The sequence below is a fragment of the Danio rerio genome, chromosome 10 (assembly GCF_049306965.1).
Source record: "Danio rerio strain Tuebingen ecotype United States chromosome 10, GRCz12tu, whole genome shotgun sequence".
Lineage (NCBI taxonomy): Eukaryota > Metazoa > Chordata > Actinopteri > Cypriniformes > Danionidae > Danio > Danio rerio.
The window spans coordinates 8,679,163-8,702,500 of NC_133185.1; the positions used below are offsets into that span (position 1 = coordinate 8,679,163).

A 23,338-nucleotide genomic window follows, 5' to 3' on the forward strand; every position below is an offset into this window, starting at 1 on the left:
TACAAAAGTATGGTTCATACTTGTCATTTGTTCACACTTGTTCATACTTTTTAAAAAATAAATTCTGTAGATTAAAGTATTTTGAGTTCATAAGAAACTTAACATTAGATTCATGTTAAATGTTAAACATGTTGAGTAAAATGTGTTATTATACAGTTGAAGTCAGAATTATTAGCCCCCTTTGAATAAAATTTTTCTTTTTTAAATATTTCCCTAATGATGTTTAACAGAACAAGGACATTTTCACAGTATGTCTAATCATATTTTTTCTTATTTGTTTTATTATGTCTAGAATAAAAGCAGTTTTGAATTGTTTTCAACACCATTTTAAAGTCAATATTATTAGCCCCTTTAAGCTAATTTTATTTTGATAGTCTACAAAACAAACCATTGTTATAACTTGCCTAATTACCCTGGCCTGCCTAACTAACCTAATTAACCTAGTTAAACCTTTAAATGTCACTTTAAGCTGTACAGAAGTGTCTTGAAAAATATCTAGAAAAATATTATTTACTGTCATCATGGCAAAGATAAAATAAATCAGTTGCTTTTCTCCATTAAACAGATATTGGGGAAAAAAATAAACAGGGAGACTAATAATTCAGGGGGACTAATAATTCTGACTTCAACTACTGTATATATACGATTTCATTTAGGTGCTTATACAATTTTGATTGTCGTATTACAGCTAAGATGCGATGAACAGCACTTTTTAAAATGTCAGTCATTGTCTTTTAAGGCAAAGAAGAGCTACGATCAAAAATGCAGAGACAAAGAGGAAACAGAGCAGAACATGAACAGAAGTGCCACCACTTGCAGTGCCAAGCAGCAAGAAAAGGTACATAAATATAACTGTGAGAAAGAATCATGCTTTCTTTTAAATTTGCTTTGCTTTAGTGCATCGTTTTTATTTTTGATGGCTCGCATCTTGCTTTTACACACACTTTTTACAGTGTTTCGATGATTTATTGATATTACAGTTAAAAGTAATTTCACTTCCTAATCTGCAATTGCCTATCTGGATATCACACTAACTGTACACACACACACAAAAAATAAATAAATAAAATAAATAAATAAATATTATATTATATTTATAATATAAATTACTAATACTTTCCGTCTTAGACTTTACAGACCTGAAACTTGCCTATAGCACTTATTCATTGTTGCTCTTATAGTTGTGTAAGTTGCTTCCTTGTCATCATTTTTAAGTCGCTTTGGATAAAAGCGTCTACTAAATGACTAAATGTAAATGTAAAAGTGAACCAACCTACGAAGTGACTCTAGCTGGTTACACCTAAAGTAATATTTTTTAAAAACTTAATTCATGACAAAACTTGAAGTTGATCCAATGTCTGTTTGTTTTTGATAACAGTGTACTCTGGTTACAGTTTGACCCGAACGATTAACTATTAACATTCTATGCTTGGATCGGTTTATGTACAGATATTTTTTTTTGTGTTTTGGTAATTAGTCAAGTTGCAAGTTGCTGATTAGATCTTATGGGCACTGCTGATTAGATTTTACTGTGTGTGTGAATGTGTGGGGGCGAGAGTGAGAACAGGAAAGAGAAAAGACTGTGCTTTCTATTGATAACTAAATGTTACTTTAGTTTTGTGTATTTGCATTGTACCCAGAAGATTAATGTAGATTGATGATTAAGCCAGGCTAAAAACAACTCTCCATTGAAGAGGTCGAATGCCTATTCCAGTCAACACAGTTGCCTGCAAGTGCAGTATTGCAGTTGTATTATAGCTATAGTACACATTATTGGTAATTGTGTAGTTAATGGCGGATATGCTTGAACAGAGATGCACAAAAGCCCAAATCAGGATTTGTTGACAGACAGTTTGAGCTACTTATCGGAATTATGGGAGATGTCGGCCCAACAATATTTAATTGGATGAACATTTTTTTAGTTTTATGCCTCACCCAGGATATAAAAATACACTTAATACATTTAGATCATTAACTTTAATCACTACTATTGGACTGTGAAGAGACTTTCAACCAGCACAACAAAACATGTTTCTGGAGACAATCACCTGCTGCACATCAGCCACAACTCTCATAGTGCAATTAGAGGTACAGCTGTGCCAAACCAGCGCATGTTAGCAAAGTGGTTCAAGAACCTGTCCTCTCTTCCAAAGAGCTCAGAGGCTTTCATAATGATGGCATCAGGGAACTCGTTTCTCACAGCCTCCTCACCGACTGCCTTATTTCTCAGATACTTGGAGGGGCTGCGAATGTCTGCGTTAAGGTGCGACATATGAATGAACTTTTTAATTCCAGCTTCACGAGTTGCCTTCGCAATCTGCAGAGGGATGGAGACGAACACATCTTCATACTTGTAGTTGCTGGTCTCCCATTCTCTTCCGACAAGGTTGATCACCACGTTGGAGTGAGAGATTGCTCTTTGAATTGACTCCTTGTTTCTTGGATCCCATTCCATAAAGATGATCTGTCCCAAATCGCCCATAGGTCTGAGGTACATGAGATCATACTGGTCACATCGGTAAGGGATCACAACCTGGGAACCCATACGTCCTAGACGGTTGACAACATATCGGCCAAGAAAGCCAGTGGCTCCAAAAACAGTGGCAGCGAGTCCACTAAAGGAAGAGCGGCCTCCTTTTCCACTGGGCACTACGGCATGATGAATCTTCCTCTGCTGTACCGTCACAGGAGCTGCTGCCAGCAACACCGGAGAACAGGTGCCTGAAAGCTTGGGAAGGATACCCGCAGGACGGCAAATCAGTGTGACAGACGCCATGATTATGGCCGTCAGAGCCATAGTAATGCTGAGTCTGTCAAACTATCTCTTTGGTTTAAATATACAGAATTCAAAAGTGTCCACATTTTGTGGTCTGTGCAGCTCACACAAATAATCCGCTCTTTTGCTATAATGTCTGTGAACAGAGCAGACCATGTGTGCTTCTGACTGGTTTGAGTGAAACTGAAGTAAATCCAGCTTTCATTCGCCTCAAAGGAAAGCATATTTACATTTTCTGATCCCCTATAAAATCTGTATAAAACTTAATTAAAGTAAATTGTCTGTATTAAACTTAATGTCTTAACAGGTTGTATGCTGACTGAGTGTGTATAGAATGTGTGTGCGAGGCATTTGACTAATCTTGGCTTGTGGCTAGGTTACGTGTGAATAAGTGACTGATTTCAGCTATGAATGTTGCATCTTGTAGGATGCTGGGCTTCAGAGACTGGAGAGCATTTGATTGGTCAGAATATCTGATGAGATGCTGAAGCGCACAGTGATGTAATCATAAAAGTTGATTAGAGAAAAGTGAGAAATGCACGTTTTAAATTCTTATATCATCTTATATCAATGTTATATACCAATAATTAAACATAAAAGTGGTGTAATGATATATTTCAAACAAAATAAAACCCAGACAAAGTTTTTATGCATCTCATTAGGCTCTGGGGCTGATGTCAAAATCTTTTGTGGTGCAGACAGTGCCAAAAAAAATCCTAAAAGTTATATGAGGAATGAGGAAGTCACTAAATTTGGTGACAAAATAAACTCAGCCAAAGTCTATTGGGGCTTTAAAGAGATTAAAGACATTCTGTCATCATTTTCTCACGCTCCACATTTTGCAAGTTTGTTTTAGTTCTTTCTACTGTTGAACACAAAGAAAGCTATTTTGAAGAATGTTGGAAGAAAGCAGCACTGTTAATGAAATTCAATCTAGTTCTGTTTTGCTTATGAGACATCATATAATCTGGATAGCTTTCTGTTATGAATGAACAAACAAAGATTAATGAATTTTGAAGAGCAACATCTTTCCAGAGAGTTTGCACAACAAATCAGCATGCAAAACTAACCAGAAGGCCTTGCATGTGAACAGACGACTGCCAGAGCAAATACAGCGCCGTGAATCATTGTAAAACATGACAGTATTGTTGGCAATATTTTTGGTACCCTGAGGACAAAACGCTTGAGCTGTTAAAACAATGAAGTTATAAAAGTTTTGTAGCGAGTCAACCATCTGACTAAAATCTGTTTACAAAGCAAAATTGGGGTGATAGGAAACTACTGTTATTAGAGGACAGCAAAGAGAGAGAGAGAGAGAGAAGAGCAGTTGGGGTGTTGGCATTATGTGCAGGAAGGATGTATAAGACCATATTAGAAGATGTTGAGTAAATGATGTCACTCTCTTATATTTTTAGCTGTACGCCAAAACACAACAGGCCAAGCAGGCGGCAGAGGAAGCCGGTAAGAGAACTACCATATTCAGTAATAATGCACTCATTAATAATAATACACTTGGGTTATAACTGAGGCTGGGTGACACATTGAATATTAAAGTACATTTTACAAATATGAAATATTGAACATTGTGCCTTCTGTGTGTACTTTTTATCTGTCTATTATCACTCAGAAACATGTTCTAGTCCTTCTTACACTTTTGTTGTTTTAGTGCTTAAAAAACCCTTAAACCTTTTTAAAAATGTTTCAAAAATATTTTAACATTGTATATACAGTAGTTACATATGAGTGCTAATATTTATTATTATTTTTGATACTAGTGCATATTGTCAAGAAGGAGAGTGATATTGGTTAGATATGAGTTCTTATTATCATAGGATTACAAGTCAGATAAAAGTTCCTATTGAATTCTTTTTCATTAGTGACTAGTAACTGCTCATAGATATATACACTAGATATCACATAGGTACTTTGAGCATGCGTCAATAGCGCTGCCATATTTGTACAGTGCTCCCAGGACAAGTGTCATTCAAGCACATTAGTCTAGACAGTGTTATTACGTGAAGATGCTGGACTTTAGCGCTGACTACGGGTGTAGTAAGAAGCAAAGAAAACAAAGCACAAAGGCAAAACATTTCATAGGTAAGACTTTGGGCCCTATCATACACCCGGCGCAGTGTGGCGCAAGGCGTGGCGCAGTAGTCTTTTGGTAGTTTCAGCTTGGCGCAAGAGTCGTTTTGAGGTGTTGCGCTACGCTGTTTAAATAGCAAATGCATTAGCGCTCATTTGTGCGCCCATAGGCATTCTGGTCTAAAAAGGAAGGAGTTCTGAGGCGGACCGCTGGCGCGTTGCTATTTTGAGAAACTATAATAGATTTTTCATTAGACCAAAACTAACCCGGTCTTATCTCCGGCGCAGAGTTGCGCCTCGCTTACACACTGCTTAATACGCACAAGAGAGCAATAGGCAAATATCTTTACATATGAAAAAATGTAAATATTAAGGATATATATAGGTTAAAATAAGAATAGATAAAGAATATAAATATAAAGGATTAAAATATTACAAAACATATTATTTTCTAGCTTACATAAATATGAAATCCACTGCTTTTATGTCTTCTTCATCTCGGGAGGCTTTTTCAGTTCATTCATGACAATTTGCTTTTGTATAATGTTATTATTATTAGCAGTATTATTTATTATATCCATATGTATACTTGTTTTATTAAGAACAAGATTAGATTTGCCCACCTGTCAGGTTTTAGACCATATGGGGCATGGCAGGTGTATTTGAAAATAACTCAGTATTTTGACCACACTTGGTCATTATTGTTCATTTATTCGTTTGCTGGAAATTAGAACTGAGTTTAGAAATAGTTTTGAAACAAATCTTTGCGCTTAACAAACAAAATTAATTATTTATAGACTAATTGATGTCTGTGCGTAAAGGTTTCCCTATCCAAGAGCGAAAGTGAAAGTGATCCATTATCTCTCATTCTCACGCAGTACATGCTCTGTTTAACAGTTTTCTGTTAAAAAACTGTCAACTGTTAACTGTTTGCTTGTGAAATGCTCATTTTTTCCACATAGACTTACTTTGTGTTCTGTAAATAGCGAATGCGCTCTTGGCGCGATGCAGCTGACTCTTAAAGGGAATGGGAGATGAGACTATAATTGGTTTATTCTCAAAACACACCTATAACTCATTAAGAAAATAAACTCAACCCTTTTAGACCATGCGCCTTGGCGCAAGGCAGATTTTCCCGTCCTTAAATTAGCAAAAACGCGTCCTGACACGCCCTGAAAGCGATTGTGCCCTGCGTTTTGCCCTGCGTTTTGCACTCTGCGCATGGACCGTAGGAAATATCTGTAGGAAATATCTGTTAATTACCAGTTTCGTATTTTGTGTTTTTCATTTATTTACGGTTGTGAATTGCATTATGGGATGTTGATCTATGCTCTGTTTTTTAATGTTGAAAATTCAACTCTACAGTTTAACAAAGTGACTTTTATTGACATTTTAGTTGTTTGTGACAAAATATTGCTTAAGAAATAATATATAGAGAACTTAGTTTGTAAAATAATATATAGAGAACTAAATTTGTAAAGTAGCAGAAAATGTATATTGGCAGCTTAGTACTAGGTTTTTGCAGCATAACATACAATGCCAACCCAGACAATATATCACTTCTAACTATTTAAAATGTTCATTAAGGTCACTTTTAACAATTTTGAAGGTTAAACGTTGAAGGAAACATCAAGAAACAAAATAAGTGAAAAATATTCACAAAATACAGAAAAACTGTCAATTTAGAGATATGTTCACAGTGTCTAATGAATAAATACTAGTATCTAATAATAAGTAGTAATACTGGCATATATGCAATATACAGTAATAAACAGTAGTTAGTTAAATTAAAATACTTATGCCCTAAAAAAGTCATTGATATCTGTTCATATTTAGGTCATTTAATATAAAAATGTTTTCCTAAATACTGTAAATAAATTCAACAGTTCTGTTTAAAACAATTCAGAGAAGTGGAGTGAATGTGTTTTTTGTTTCTATACAAATACATTTTGCAGTATAATTTAATTTTTCAACTAAAGAAAAGTACATTTAGCTAGACGACTGAATGTGTTCAAGAAACAATGAATGAAGTCAGAAATGATTTCTGTAAACTATATAAAATATGATAACATTACTTTTAAATCTGTCATGTTTTGATACAAATGTTTGTTATTAAGTGTTTTTTTGCTGTATAATTCTGTTTGTTGTTTGTTATTAAAATGCAGCATTACACATTTTATTAAACTAAAGGCCATTTTTGACTCAAATGTAAAGAATTAAATGAGATCAATTTAGATTATTTATACATTCAGATTTGAGATTTGAGAAATTTCTTTTCTGACCTAGTAATGGTAATCTAAATACACTTTAAATGATGTAATTTGTAATTAATTACTTTTCTGAAGTACTTTAACTTATCGAGCAGTTTATATTAGTAATAAGGGTACTAATATGGTATTAGTTCTATAAGAAGAAGCACTGGTAGCTAATGAATAAATACTACTAGTGTACAATCTAAAAAAAAAGGTATGTTATATTGATGTGATAAATGTCTTGACATATGTCCAGTTCAACACACAACACAACTGATTTGTTCAATTTCTAATTCTGATTCCCTTTCTCTGTTTGATTGCCTAACAGACCGGATATACAGTCAGAATGTGTCTGTTTTAGGGAAGATGCGAGAGGAGTGGTTGAATGAGCATGTTAAAGCCTGTGAGGTGAGCTTTGCGCCCTGGCCTGCATCACACACACAAACACACCCCAACACCCAACAACAGATCCCTGACAAATCAAACATCATCATGTCTGCTCATGTAAAGCATGTGTGCCTCAAGAGCTCGATCGTTTAATGGTAAGCAAAACACTGCAGGAGAATAAGAGAAATGAATGTATTCCTGAATTTATTAAAGATTTCAAAATGGTTTGTAATACAGGGTTTTTGAAACGGTATGTTTAAATATATGCAAATGAAGCATCATTTGATTAAATATGCACTAAAATTTCTTGCACACAAATCTGAACATTGTATTAAATTAGATTGTTTTTTTTTGTTTGTTTATTTGACAAATTAGTCTCAAAGGTTTTTAAAGCGGTGATTTTGGGAGTCATCCCTCCATAATTCAGAAAACATTACTAACAGTCTAAAAAAAAAACAATATAATTTTTAATAAAATGTATATTATCAGCTACCATAGGTTCCACGCAATTCCTTCATGTTGTTCTAACACAAATCGATTTCAAACTCTAGTGGATTAAACATAAAACAATTAGGTTGTCCCCCCCCAAAAAAATCTAGAATTGTGTTGATTCAGCTAATTTTAATCACTTTAAACTATTAAAAATGTTCATTAAGGTCACTTTTTAAAATTTTGAAGGTTAAACGTTGTTGAAGGAAACATCAAGAAACAAAATAAGTGAAAAATATTTACAAAATACAGAAAAACTGTCAATTTAGAGATATGTTCACATTGTCTAATGAATAAATACTAGTATCTAATAATAAGTAGTAATACTGGCAAATATGCAATATACAGTAATAAACAGTAGTTAGTTAAATTAAAATACTTATGCCCTAAAAAAAATCATTAATATCTGTTCATATTTAGGTCATTTAATATAAAAATGTTTTCTTAAATACTGTAAATAAATTCAACAGTTCTGTATAAAACAATTCAGAGAAGTGGAGTGAATGTGTTTTTTTTTTTCTATACAAATACATTTTGCAGTACAATTAATTTTTTTAACTAAAGAAAATTACATTTAGCTAGACGACTGAATGTGTTTAAGAAACAATGAATGAAGTCATGTAAAGCATGTGTGCCTCAAGAGCTTGATCGTTTAATGGTAAGCAAAACACTGCAGGGGAATAAGAGAAATGAATGTATTCCTGGATTTATTAAAGATTTCAAAATGGTTTGTATTACAGGGTTTTTAAAACGGTATGTTTAAATATGCAAATGAAGCATCATTTGATAAAATATGCACTAAATTGGTTGCATTTCTTGCACACAAATCTGAATATTGTATTAAATTAGATTGTTTTTTTTTTTGTTTATTTGACAAATTAGTCTCGAAGGTTTTTAAAGCGGGGATTTTGGGAGTCATCCCTCCATAATTCAGAAAACATTACTAACAGTCAAAAAAAAAAAAAAACAAGATAATTTTTAATAAAAATGTATATTATCAGCTACCATAGGTTCCACGCAATTCCTTCATGTTGTTCTAACACAAATCGATTTCAAACTCTAGTGGATTAAACATAAAACAATTAGGTTGTCCCCCCCCAAAAAATCTAGAATTGTGTTGATTCAGCTCATTTTAATCACTTTAAACTATTAAAAATGTTCATTAAGGTCACTTTTTAAAATTTTGAAGGTTAAACGTTGTTGAAGGAAACATCAAGAAACAAAATAAGTGAAAAATATTCACAAAATACAGAAAAACTGTCAATTTAGAGATATGTTCACATTGTCTAATAAATAAATACTAGTATCTAATAATAAGTAGTAATACTGGCATATATGCAATATACAGTAATAAACAGTAGTTAGTTTAATTAAATTACTTATGCCCTAAAAAAGTCATTGATATCTGTTCATATTTAGGTCATTTAATATAAAAATGTTTTCTTAAATACTGTAAATAAATTCAACAGTTCTGTATAAAACAATTCAGAGAAGTGGAGTGAATGTGTTTTTTTTCTATACAAATACATTTTGCAGTATAATTAAATTTTTTAACTAAAGAAAAGTACATTTAGCTAGACGACTGAATGTGTTTAAGAAACAATGAATGAAGTCATGTAAAGCATGTGTGCCTCAAGAGCTTGATCGTTTAATGGTAAGCAAAACACTGCAGGGGAATAAGAGAAATGAATGTATTCCTGGATTTATTAAGGATTTCAAAATGGTTTGTATTACAGGGTTTTTGAAACGGTATGTTTAAATATGCAAATGAAGCATCATTTGATTAAATATGCACTAAATTTGATGCATTTCTTGCACACAAATCTGAATATTGTATTAAATTAGATTGTTTTTTTTGTTTATTTGACAAATTAGTCTCGAAGGTTTTTAAAAAGGGGATTTTGGGAGTCATCCCTCCATAATTCAGAAAACATTACCAACAGTCTAAAAAAAAAACAATATAATTTTTAATAAAATGTATATTATCAGCTACCATAGGTTCCACGCAATTCCTTCATGTTGTTCTAACACAAATTGATGTAAAACTCTAGTGGATTAAACATAAAACAATTAGGTTGTCCCCCCCAAAAAATCTAGAATTGTGTTGATTCAGCTCATTTTAAATGAGTAGTTTGAACAAGCAGCAAAAATAATCTTTTGAGTAAACCTGGTCTGGTAGAAATTGAATTTAAGGCTCAGTCCAGGAAAAAAAAAAATCTATTTTTGAGAAAACTTGACAAATATATAACAAAAGGAACACTTTAAAGTGTATTTTGAATGTTTACTTCACATTAGATAGAAAACCCTCTCAAAATTGAAAGGTGAAGGACTTTTTTGGTCTGCAGTGTCTTGGATTAAACAAAAAAATACACCAAAATGCCTGAATTTAAACATGGCTTAATAAGTATGGTTTTTTATGTGGGTGATTATTGACTGACGCGAGTGAACGGTTGTTTTATGACATTATGATCTTTCTGCTTTGGCATCTTGTGCATGTTGTGGCAGTTTTTCGAGAAACAGGAAGTGGAGAGGATTAACACTTTGAGGAATATAGTGTGGACTCATCTCAATCATCTCTCCCAGCAGTGTGTCTCCAGTGATGAGGTAAACTGAGCTGTGCGTTTTTAATGCTGTGTGTGAAATACTATTTCTAGTTTCAAGTGTTACGAACCCTTTTTTAATCAAATCAAAATAGTTAAGTCATGAAGGGAACGCAACATAAAGAGTACACATGAACTAAGTCGTCTAAATTATTAAATTTATTACAACCAAAACAATCCAACAAATCATGTGTCACAACTAAATAAGAATGAATAAAGAATCAATAACTCACGTTCTCCAACAACATACAACACTAACCAAAGACTAAACAACCCAACAATTAACAAATTAGAGCAAAGTAAGACTTAAAGAAAACAAAACAGTAAATTAAAGAAACGAAAAGAAGAAGTCTCCTCTGTCTCCGCTCAAGGATGGTCCGTATTTATAGCCAATTTCAATAAGCGCAACTCGCCGCAGGTGCGCAAAGGCGGACTCTATAGGAAACAAAGTGAGTGACGTCATGACACAAACACAAGCACAGAGACAGGCACTAAAGAGAACGTAACACAAGTCTCAACTCAAAATAGCCTTTCATGATAACCGTAAGCTAATCTTTGAGTAAATCACAGTGTTCACAATGTTCTCTTGAGTGTGCTGCAACTCAGACAACAATACTTTTAACTATTTATAAAAGATAAATTGGGCGACGCGGTGGCACAGTAGGCAGTGCTGTCGCCTTACAGCAAGAAGGTTGCTGGTTTAAACCTCTGCTGGGTCAGTTGGCATTTCTGTGTGGAGTTTGCATGTTCTCGTGGGTTTCCTCCGGGTGTTCTGGTTTCCCCCAGAGTCCAAAGACATGCGGTACAGGTGAATTGGGTAGGCTAAATTGTTCGCAGTGTATGAGTGTGAATGAGTGTGTATGGATGTTTTCCAGAGATGGATTGCAGCTGGAAGGGCATCCGCTGCGTAAAACATGTGCTGCATAAGTTGGCGGTTCATTCCGCTGTGGTGACCCCAGATTAATAAAGGGACTAAGCCGAAAAGAAAATGAATGAATGTAAAAGATAAATCACTTTATGACTGTCTTAAATTATGGATATACATTAAAGTGTTAGTTCAAATTCTGTTAAATTAAATGTTGTTCAATCCCCTGAGACATTCTTTCATCTTCGGAAGCAAATTAAGATATTTAAGATAAAATCTAGAAAGCTCTCTCATCCTCCATAGACAGCAACAGTCCTGAGATGAACAAAGTCCAGAAAAAGAACCAAAAATATTCATTCATTCATTCATTTTCCTTCGGCTTAGTCCCTTTCTTGCTGTTCTAATTTTCAGCAAACGAATATATGAACAATAATGACCAAGTGTGGTCAAAATACTGAGTTATTTCCAAATACACCTGCCATGCCCCATATGGTCTAAAACCTGACAGGTGGGCAAATCTAAGCTTGTTTTTAATAAAACAAATATAAATATGGATATAATAAATAATACTGCTAATAATAATAACATTATACAAAAGCAAATTGTTATGAATGAACTGAAAAAGCCTCCCGAGATGAAGAAGACATAAAAGCAGTGGTTTTTCATATTTATGTAGGCTAGAAAATAATATGTTTTGTAATATTTTAATCCTTTATATTTATATTCTATATCTATTCTTATTATATCCTATATATATCCTTAATATTTACATTTTTTCATATGTAAAGATATTTGCCTATTGCTCTCTTGTGTGTATTAAGCAGTGCGTAAGCGAGGCGCAACTCTGCGCCGGAGTTTAGACCGGGTTAGTTTTGGTCTAATGAAAAATCTATTATAGATTCTCAAAATAGCAACGCACCAGCGGTCCGCCTCAGAACGCCTTCCTTTTTAGACCAGAACGCCTATGAGCGCACAAATGAGCGCTAATGCATTTGCTATTTAAACAGTGTAGCGCAATGCCTCAAAACGACTCTTGCGCCAAGCTTAAACTACCAAAAAACTACTGCGTCATGCCTTGCGCCACACTGCGCCGGGTGTATGATAGGGCCCTTAATGTGACTTCAGTGGTTTAATTGTGCCCATATAAAGATCCAAGAACACTTTTGTGTGGCAAAAAATGGCTTTGTTTGCCTTTATTATTTCAGCATCAGATCAGGGTGTGCATTTACTAAAGACAACATGATGATTGCGTGTAGCTGCCTGCAATTGGCAATATGTATTGCCCATAGTAAACATGCACCCTGATGTAGAAGACATTGGAGAGTAAAAAAATTTTTTTTTTGGTGCGCAAAAGGGTTCTTGGAGCTTCATATGATTACAGTAGAACCACTGAAGTCACACGGACTGTTTTTGGTTCCATTTCTGGAACATTGCTGCCTTTGGAGGATGAGAGAGCTTTCTGATTTCGTCTAAAATATATTAATTTGTTGAGTAATTAAACCTTTAAGATGATACTTTTGAATATTACTCAAGTTTGTACTTTTCTGATAAAGCAGATTGATGTATAGCAAAGGTGGCCAATCCTGTTCCTGGAGATCTACCTTCCTGCAGATTTCAGTTGCAACCCTTATCAAACACACCTGTCTGTAATTATCAAGTGGATTTCAGGTCCTAATTAATTGGTTCAGGTGGGTTTGATCAGGGTTGGAGCTAAACTGTACAGGAAGGTAGAGCTCCAGGAACAGGATTGAGCACCCCTGATGTATAGTATAACGCCTGTTCTTAAGTTATTTGTTTGTGTTTTGCAGATCTATGAGGAAGTGAGGAAGTCTCTGGAGCAGTGTAACATTCAAGAAGACATTGAGCATTTTGTCAACCTCAGGAGGACCGGAGACAAACCACCAGGTAACTCTCAGAAAACATGTCACATGTATCGTTGTTATGTAATTGCTGAGGGAACTCAATCATTTCAGTTGGAATGCACGACTCGGCTTACATAATTTGGGACCCAGAACAGTCTATCAATGTATGCTTTTTTGCAGAACATTCTTAAAACATTCTTTCAACCTTAATACTCCAGTATCGTTTAAGTATTTACAGTCATGACCACACAAAGCATTATCTATTTATAGTTTAATTATTTAAAATAACTTAAGAACCATCATGCGGGACATTAAATGAGAAGACATTCATTTGTCCATTAAAACACAAGATTTTTTTAGACTTCCAGAGGTACTTGGATTTTGTTTCTTCAGCACTAAATAACAGTGACTTCAACAGTCTAATTAATTATAATTTAATCATTTAATTATATATAAATATGTTTGTTTGTTTTTTAGATGGATTGTGATTGGCTGATTGTCTCTTTTATTCATTAGCTGTATTATGTGAAGTTTATGTATAAACAAATTTCGAGAGGATCACATGCTTATGATTGCTAGCAGCTGACCCTTATTATCTAATTCACTACGATCCAATCAGATGACTCCTAAACTACTATAAAAACCCTGGGGTTTATTCCATTGCTATCTTCGTTTTGAAGAGTCCCCCCCTTCCTCCCCTACTCCTCCTTCTTAGACCGGTGACACGGTGGCCCAGTGCCTAGCACTGTCGCCTCACAGCAAGAATGTCTCTGGTTCCTGGCTTTACCAAAACTAGTAGACATTTCTGTGTGGAGTTTGCACTTCTCCCCGTGCTCACGTGGGTTTCCCCTGGGTTCCCAGGTTTTCTCCCACCGCCTAAAAACATGCAATTAAGTCAATTGAACAATCCAAATTGTCAACATAGACACGCTTCTAGTTAGTAATTAATTTCAAGAGCATTCACTTGCTACAGCAGGGGAGTTCTCGAGATCTACCTAAGCTCAAACTCCCCTCCCGCCTTGCAACAGGAGGGAGCCCTGGGCTCGAGGATCTCATGAGCTCAGGGCTCTCTCCTGGGACAGCATGCCAAACAAGCTTTTATAATTAATCATCAGCTAAGTGTGAACTCTTGAAAATATTTTAAGAGTGAATCTAAGATATAGTTATCATCAGCCGTTGAGTGTTCACTTTCCTGTCATCATAATTAATATATAACTAATTAATAAATAGATGCTATAATTAATAACACACTATTGTTATCACATTTGTTAGTTCTAATTTAATTAGAAATGTAATTTATAAATTGATGCATAAATTGAGTGTTTTTTTCTTTCTTCACCAGTAGATTTCTCATCAACTCATCATTCACCTAAGGCTAATGTACAATTAGTTTACTCTACAATGTGTGCATATTTAAATTTACTAGAATTTAAGTTAAAATATGCTCACATACTCATGGTGTTTTAGCAGTTGTGGACATTTTTATGAGTGAATTATGACTTCAATTATGACTTCAATATTTTATTTACCCAAAAACACTTTATTCTCTGTTCTTTTATTCACCCTCATCAAGGTCACCAGGGCATTAAAGGGATAGTTCACTCAAAAATAAAAATTCTGTTATCGTTTACTCGGCCTTCACTTTAAAATCTAAAAAAAGTTTCTTTCTAATGTTGAACACAAGAGAAGATGTTCTGAATGAAATGCTGCTACTCACTGACTTCCATAGTAATCCCCCCCCTATGTTTTGTGTTGTTAGGGCTAGTAATTAAGGTAATTTTTATTTTTTAGGTAAACTATCCCTTTATGTTGCTTAAAATGTGTTGATTAAAAAAATGCAAGTTAAAAAAAAAACATGCAAGCAAAATAAAATGAAAATCCCAAGTCTCTTGGTGATACACTAAGGTCTTAGGAAGTGAACGACTGGTCTGCAAGAAGCTGAATATTATTTCCAGCATGTAATGCTTATTAAACTTACCTGTCCTCAGCACCCATTCCATATGAGAACTTCTACAACAATCAGAGATCTGGTGTCGTTCGCTCACTTCCACCGCCCAGGTGAACCCTCAGTCCCTACAGATGTAGACTTTCCACAATCAGTCATATTATTCTTACTGAATATAATCATCACCTTTAATACTATCTTGCCTCTTTTCTGTATTTCTTCCAGGAGAGCAGCAGCACCTCCACCGCCAGCTGCAGGAAGTATGCAAATCTTACATGTGCACTATATTTAAACATTCTTTTCTGGATGTTTACTCAATTCCCAACTCTTCACTTCATCTTCTATCTTCAGACGATCCTCTATACTCGACTGTAGCAGAGCCAGGGTACAGCATACTACGATACTAACCCGAACGTGACTCTGTAAGAATTCTCGCTGGAATTTACTCTTGACAATTGGTTTACAAATAGTTTTATTAATGCTGGACCAAGAATTATACAGCTTCTAATGCTGTTTATGAATCTTTTGAATGGTCCATTGAGGAAATGGTGCTTCAGTTATTCTTTTTGTTTGTCTTTTGCAGTCTTCTAGAGCCTTTCTGCTGCTCAGTAGGATCACATCAGGCATCTGTGAGGTTTTTCATCAAGCACATTGGTTATCTTCTAATGCTGCTGCCAGCTTCCTAAAATCATGGGGTGAGAATATATCGTAGCCTGGTAAAAATAAGGTGACCTTTTCCACAAAAACATTTTTAACTTGCTAAATCGAAATCCACCCTTAGCAAACTGTTGCGTAGAAGTTGTCACTACATCGATCACATCATCAAAACAACATTGTGTAAACCTTTGTATTTTAATGACTGTAAAAAAGATTGACCTATATATAAATTAAAGGGCACCTAAAAATCATCTTTAGTAAGTTGTTTGGACAGAACTGTGTGTATGTATAGTGTGTACACAGTTATACTGGAGTGATCTAAACACAACAAGTCTCTTTCTTAAATTTCCTGATCTTAAAATAGGATCCAAATCCCTCCCATTTTGAGGTCCCCCACAACGTAACATGGTTTCCCCACCCACTGAATTGATTGACAGCTCGATATTATCATGTCTCTATAGTAACGCATATAATCATATCAAAAAGACAGGACGTGCGCAAAGCAACTGGGGTTAAAAGATCTGTTCAGCTTGCTGCGATCATCAGTCATCATCAAATGTGATCATTAATGAGTTTTACAAGTTTTAAAAAAAAATTTAAACAGTGCATATTTGCAATAAAGCCATTAAAATCAATACGTTATTCATCACCACAGCCGCATAACAGTACAATCATAAAAGAAGACGCTTCAATTTAGGATCGTGGACTTAAATCAGATTTATTTTGTACATTAACATAACGGATATCTATACAGCAGTGGATATTAACGTGTATCCTGTCACATTTGCTGTGCAAAAACAGCACAGCAAAGCTAAACTTGTGTGTGTGTGCGCACGAGCAATCTTTATAACAACATTGTGTGTGACTCATCATTGCAGAAAGGCTTGAATTAACTCCACAACAAATATAACAAACAACCGTTAGGAAATCGTAAGAATGATTAGCTTCATTCTGGTCTCTCACTGTGCTGTTTGTCTAGGTGAAAGCTACAGGTCTGACACGCGCGTGAGAACGGTGGGCGGAGAAAACCAGCTCATTTGCATTAAATGCACAGGCAACAAAAACAGCTATAATGTTAAAACAGCTGACATTTCCCAGATTTAAAAAGGTATAATAAATAATCTGATGGGTAATTTGAGCTGAAACGTTACACACACGTTCTGGAGACACAAAAGATTTATATTAAATCTTGAAAATGGTTCAAATAGGTGCCCTTTAAGAAATAGTTAAAGGTGAAGTTAATGATTTTAAAGCACTAGTGGCATCGAATGGAATTGCAGTGTTTTTTTGAGCTGCTTGATTGGGCTTGGCCAATAGTGTGAGTTTGGGAGTAAGACTACCATTTTGGCCAACCAATAAAAAGCAGATGATGAGAACTAACATTAATTTCAGTTTGGTGGAGCTAGTGTTGTGTAAATGAAACATTTCACTTGAAAAAAAAAACTTTAAAGGCTACAAAAATAATTTATTTGTAATGTAAAATTCTAGATACTGTCAGAACAGAGTACCACTGGAAACATTGCTTCAATAAATGTATATATTATTTCATCTCATTGACCTGTGATAAACTGTCAGCTTTATTATACTCATATGGAGTGTCTGTTTCAGGTGTGAAAAGAAATCTATTTCTAAGTTGCTAAGTGAACTAAGTAAGTTTCTCGGCTAAATTCAAACAAAAAAAAAAAATTCTATATTAAATATTTACACAAAAATTTTAAAGCAACAAGTGACAGACCAGAAGTCCATCATTTATAGGTTAATACAGAGATAGATTCAGATCTGATGTGAGCTGTAAATGCTTTTAAATATTTGAAAAGTTTTAAATGTCTGCACTTGTGACCATCTGAATGGATGAGATGTATATTCTAAACAAAACTATGAATGTGAGGTGAGAACAAACTGTATACTCTGACCGAAACATTATTCTTGGAATGGAGAGTTCAGCTCTAACCAGGCCCAACACTGATGCCTACTAGTCATGTGAGTCTGAAGACCCGGATTCACTGTTTCAGGGCATATTTCTAATATATACTCATGGATTTGATCTTAGAGTGCAGTCTTTATCATTTGTATTTAAGTCAAGTTTATTTATTGGCACTACTCTTCCATTAAGACCCTTTAACATTCATATAACCTTTAGAATTCCTTTATATTGTAGAAAGCTTCTTTAGGTTGTTAAAATCTCCTTAACCCCAGGAAAATGGTTCTTTTAAGAAATGTTGACAGAAAGGTTCTTTGGTGAATGCAAAGATTGACTCTTCTATGGCATGCATGCAAAAACCCTTGATTTGGGATCTTTGTTTTCAAGCAGGTATGCTACAAATTACCTCAACCATTAATATAAAACTTTAAAAACAGATTTATTAAAACTGTCTTTGACACAGAAAGATACTGTCTCACTGATGAAACAAACGGTTGCTCCATTTTTTACACAAGAGGTATAGTTTTGATCTTCTATTTCGCCCTCGCATTCACACGATGCAAATTTGTAGGTCAGAGTTCATAAAGTCAGTATGCCATGTGTTACAACCAAACGTAACTGATAAGGAAATAGTGTAAGATCACAGGTGAAATCAGACTTCTCAAATTATATTGAAATTGGTACCCCATTGTGATAGGCGAAGATGAAACATCAAAAAAACATAGGTGCTCCAGCTAATTCTTTTCCAAACTGTCCTCCATTTCACAAATTTCATGGCACAAAAAGACAGTTGTTGTTGTTCTTGGAACTAAATCCATGTTCCAGAATTTGTGTTCTATAACTTCTTGCCAAAGTCCCTGTTGTCCTTTATCTTGCTCTCTCATTGGCTGTAGGTCATCATCGATGTGTTTTCAGACAAAACACATTTCTCAAAGCAGGTTTTGAATCCCCAGGTCATTAGCTTGTCTAATATTTCAGTCAGTGTCTCATTGACAATTCCCTCTGATGGCATCTTTGATATTTCACACTGTGAGACTGTCACTCGTGTGAACAAGCACCTACACTGCAAATTTTAGATAGTAGATTTAACTACCTTAGAGTTAAAATTAACACTCCCTAAGAGTTTATATAGGAACCACTATAAAGGTGTTAAAATAACACTTTTGAAAGAGTTAACATTATCAACACTGAAAGAGTGTTAATTAGCAAACTCTTATCGTGTAAAATATCTTTTAAATTAATGAAAAATACCAGCAGCTGTGGCTGCCAGAATCTTTCCATAAAAAACAGAAGTTTAATAGAACTGTTAAAATGTACAAAAAAAACGTATTTCATGAACTGATACAATGCTCAATTCACTAAATTGTAGCTTATTGCATAAAAATGTAACGTCATTAAATGCAATAATGTGTTCATGTGTGATTGCAATTAACAAACAGATTTTCACTGGATTAGTAACTACACAGTTACATTTAAACAACAGAAGATGCATCCCAACATAAGATATGCTCAGTTCATCTTTGTCTTGAACACAGACGCTACTATCCTCCATAATGGTGACACAAAAAAAAAACATTTTGCTATTTTTTTTCTTTTCTTTTTTACGGAAAAATACTGGCAGCTGTGGTTGCCAGTAATCTACTGTTTTTACCAACCCAAGCTAATTCTGGAAACGTAGCCCCGCTCGGGTTTAGGGAAGGAGGAGGAGGAGGAAGGTGAGGGCGGCCGAGTCGGCCGATCCGGCGGCTTTTCAAGCAAGAACAGCACGGGCGCGAACGGCAAGCGCTCCCGAGAGGCGCCCGAGACGCAAAAAAGCGCGCACAGCGGCCTCTCGCGGATCCGCGAAAACAAAAAACGCTCAAATACGTACCTCCAGGGATGTAAATCGCGGTCCGCAGAAACGTCCGCGGGGCTACATTCCACAATGAGCCCGGGTTGGTTTTTACAATTTTACATTCATAAATTTAACCTACAGAATATTTCTGTTAAAAACTCATTCCACAGTCTGTATTTTTCATCCAACACCTCCGAGTTTAAGGCATTTGTATGCGTTTTCACAAAACCTGTCGGGGGTTCTATTTTTTGTCCTACTCTGAATCTAATCTGAAGTACCTTTTTCCATTTAAATGAGTGAAATGGTTCTATGGATGCTCCATGGAAGAGCCTGTGAGATAACTTTTAAAGATTGTACTGAAACAATCTTAGGTCAAATAAAAGCCTGGCTCTTCAGATATTTCACATCTAGTTGTACAACGTTATTATCAAGCCTGAGCTTTAGCATCTTCACAGAGAAGGTCATGTGACTCATGTTTATGTACACATAATGATGTGTCATGATTACAGGACATGAAGTACTTTGGTTGGTCTTAGCTGGACAAAACACCTTGGCTCTACATGAAATGCTGTTAGTTTTTCAACTCACTCAACAATTCGAGTCACCTAGGTTCAGCTCTCATTAGGAACCCAAAGGAACCGACAGGATCCACTTAGTGTGTGAGAGGTGAATGCCTTGCCATGTGGGAAAACCTTGGTCTTTACTGTACTATGGTCTCTGATTGAGGTCTTAAAACACAAACCTTTCCCACCATCGCTGCTGATGTTTATATCAGACTTGACTGTTGAGGTTTCAGTAAAAACCTGAAACCCATTAAAAGCCCCAAATATGTTCACCCTCTGCCTTTCAGAGGACATCGTAAGGTGATGATCCTGAGCCAAGGTTGACTCTTTAGTTACATCCTCAGGAACCATTTGATCCTGGGCCTTCAAATCAAGCTGTTCAAGTTCATTATCAAACCTGATTCGCTTAGAGCCTGTAGGACAGTCCTCAGCATCTCCACACAGAAGGTCAATCCAGCTGGACCACAGATGCTGCTTGACCTCTGATGCTGGGCTCTGTGTGTCAGCGCTGGAGTTAGTTAAAGCTGTGGAAGATGGATCTGATGGCTGCTCTTGAGTCAGCAGAGAGATCCAGGAGTGCTCTGGAGAATGATCTTCATTCAGCCACTCATTAGTGCACTGTGACAGCGAGTCTGTCTGGAACGATGTTGTCAGGGCCTAGAACACAGGAAGTGAAATTGACAAACGGTCATTTGTGGGTGTGACACTGACAGTGTAAAGCTCTTGCTGCCCTCTGGCTGCTGAAGTTTCATTAATGTGTGTGTGTAATACAGTGGTTACTAAACAAGGGGCTGAGAACACTGAAAGTTACTTAAATTATGGCAAAGCAAGTGTTTAGTTTGGCCCAATTTTAGTCAAGTAAAACGGAGTGAATTCAAAGCAAATCTTGGTTTTTAATTGTTTTAGTCACTACACTTCTTTCAAAGGGTTTCCTACTATTTTGAGACCTATATATATATATATATATATATATATATATATATATATATATATATATATATATATATATATATATATTATAAAATTAGTAATATAAAAATCTTTTGAGACATTTTTCAATTACAGGGGTTGGAGTCCTGCAGAGTTTAGCTCCAACAGCACGTGTATGGAAGGTTCAAGTATATCTAGAAAAGCCGCGGTCTCACTAGAGTTTGTGCTATTGAAATTCTGCCGTATGGTGATGCGAAAATATGATTAGATGTTTACAAAATGAGTGATTGCTCGATGTTTTAAATTTCTGTCCAGAGAGGTCATGTTTTCATCTTCTATTGGTAAAGTTATTAAAATAATTGTATATGATGTCTGTTTATAGTAAACCTCTCCAAAAAAAGAGGTGCTTTTTTTTGTAAACTCAAATTTGAAAGTGTACCTTTTAGGTTCTGTGTAGTCTAGGTTGCTGTAATTAATTTTGGCGGTTCCTGCACATGTAAGTTATCATAAAGAAAAATGACCCAATAATCTATTCAAAAGTTATTCTATACCAACTGATAAAAGAACGGAACCACTTATGAGGGTATTGGGCCCTTCAAAATTTAAAGAATGCGGAAGTAAATTATGTCACAGACATGGTACTACGTATGCAGAGTTTAATAAAAAACCCTAATTAATTTAAATTGAAATGTTTTTACTGAACAATAATATATTAATATATTTTTTCTTATGCATTTGATTGATTTTTATTTTCATTAATGTTGCAGAAAAAAAGCATTTTCAATTAAACATTTAAAATAAATATAGAAATATAAGTTAACTATTTGTTACCATGGTAACCTGTTATGTCCACCTGTTCCTTATAATTTACTCATTTATTTACACCCCATTTCATTAAGTCTTTAGGGTTTACCGTCCTGACTCTTGCTCAGAATTTTATACATAATAAACTAAAACTGGTTCAGAATAATTCCTGAAATGTGCAGTAAAAAAGGTAAGCAACATTAATTCAGATTTTATGTTGTTTACAAAATTGTGAATTGAAAGCATTTTTTCTGATTGGTTGTTTTAAAATTGCCATTCATGGATGGAGAACCATTTCGTATACATCAATTACAAGAACTCGTATCTGTCTTGTCTTCTTATTTTCCATCACGTAATTATTTACAATTAAACAATACTTTACATCTAGTATTGTGGCGTAATATTCAGTCTGTTTAGTCAGGTTTTTCAGGTGAGCATTGGTCTCCTTTAGGGCAGATATTTCCTCTTGCTTTCTCCTGAGTGTGGCATGAAGCTAGGGAGAGAGGGGGGGAGAGAGAGAAGCACATGATTATTACTCAGTAAAACAATTAGCAAAGTATGTGATGGAGACATCAGAGATGATGTGATTCACAAACATGTGCTCTCAAAACATCCCACAAATAATGAGCTCATTCAGAGTCAGTCCGCATACTTGAATAACTCTCTGTCACAGGTATGAAATGTCATTTTATCGGTGACATGCCGCTGAATGTGAATAGATAGCTCAGGTATTTGAATTACAAATATAAGGATGCACTGATAAGAACATTTCTCAGTCACTAAGCAATAAAAGGCAAAACAGAGAAGTGGTCATCAATTATGTCACATAGGACATTTTTTCATTTGGAAATCGGCAGCTGCAGAGTGTCAATGTTTTCTCATGACTCTGCTGTTCGCCAGTTCTCTAAAATATGTTGACTTATTTAAACCTACTGGTTTTGTGGATTATTAAAGTTCTTAAAGTTGGGCTATTACAGGTTTTAATTTGACTAAAGCTTTAAATATTGATTTGCCACTGACAAAATCTCTGTTTTGTTATATTAAATGAAACAAACTATATATATATATATATATATATATATATATATATATATATATATATATATATATATATATATATATATATATATACATATATATATATACATATATATATATATATATATATACATATATATATACATATATATATATATATATATATATACATATATATATATACACACACACACACACACACACACACACACATACATATATATACATATATACATATATATATATATATATATATATATATATATATATATATATACATACATACACACACACACATACATATATATACACATACATATATATATATAT

The 23,338-nt window shown here is 34.7% G+C and overlaps 2 protein-coding genes and 1 pseudogene across 5 annotated transcripts in view; 1 reads left to right on the top strand and 2 right to left on the bottom strand.

The window, feature by feature from the left end:
• Positions 1–17,466, top strand: part of pstpip2 (proline-serine-threonine phosphatase interacting protein 2) — a 42,039-nt gene extending 24,573 nt beyond the window's left edge. For 2 of the 3 annotated variants that reach the window (XM_009305134.5, XM_073914423.1), the window contains 9 exons: positions 740–838; positions 4,192–4,237; positions 7,442–7,521; positions 10,495–10,593; positions 13,263–13,359; positions 15,305–15,374; positions 15,487–15,521; positions 15,613–15,683; positions 15,845–17,466. In XM_009305134.5, the coding sequence (XP_009303409.1) occupies positions 740–838; positions 4,192–4,237; positions 7,442–7,521; positions 10,495–10,593; positions 13,263–13,359; positions 15,305–15,374; positions 15,487–15,521; positions 15,613–15,668 (582 nt within the window). In that variant the 3' untranslated portion in view covers positions 15,669–15,683; positions 15,845–17,466. Of the gene's footprint in view, positions 1–156; positions 839–4,191; positions 4,238–7,441; positions 7,522–10,494; positions 10,594–13,262; positions 13,360–15,304; positions 15,375–15,486; positions 15,522–15,612; positions 15,684–15,844 lie in introns of all 3 variants that reach the window. The other variant, XM_073914424.1, reaches the window with a different exon arrangement.
• Positions 1,475–2,789, bottom strand: ndufa9b (NADH:ubiquinone oxidoreductase subunit A9b; annotated as a pseudogene).
• Positions 17,467–18,261: 795 nt separating the features above from the next.
• Positions 18,262–23,338, bottom strand: part of mcidas (multiciliate differentiation and DNA synthesis associated cell cycle protein) — an 8,309-nt gene continuing 3,232 nt past the window's right edge. Inside the window, exons 4-5 of one of the 2 annotated variants that reach the window (XM_073913468.1) lie at positions 22,353–22,463; positions 18,262–20,893 (exon numbers count right to left, since the gene is read on the bottom strand). In XM_073913468.1, coding sequence (XP_073769569.1) covers positions 20,285–20,893; positions 22,353–22,463 — 720 coding nt within the window. In that variant the 3' untranslated portion in view covers positions 18,262–20,284. The remainder of the gene's footprint in view (positions 20,894–22,352; positions 22,464–23,338) is intronic. The other variant, NM_001326497.1, reaches the window with a different exon arrangement.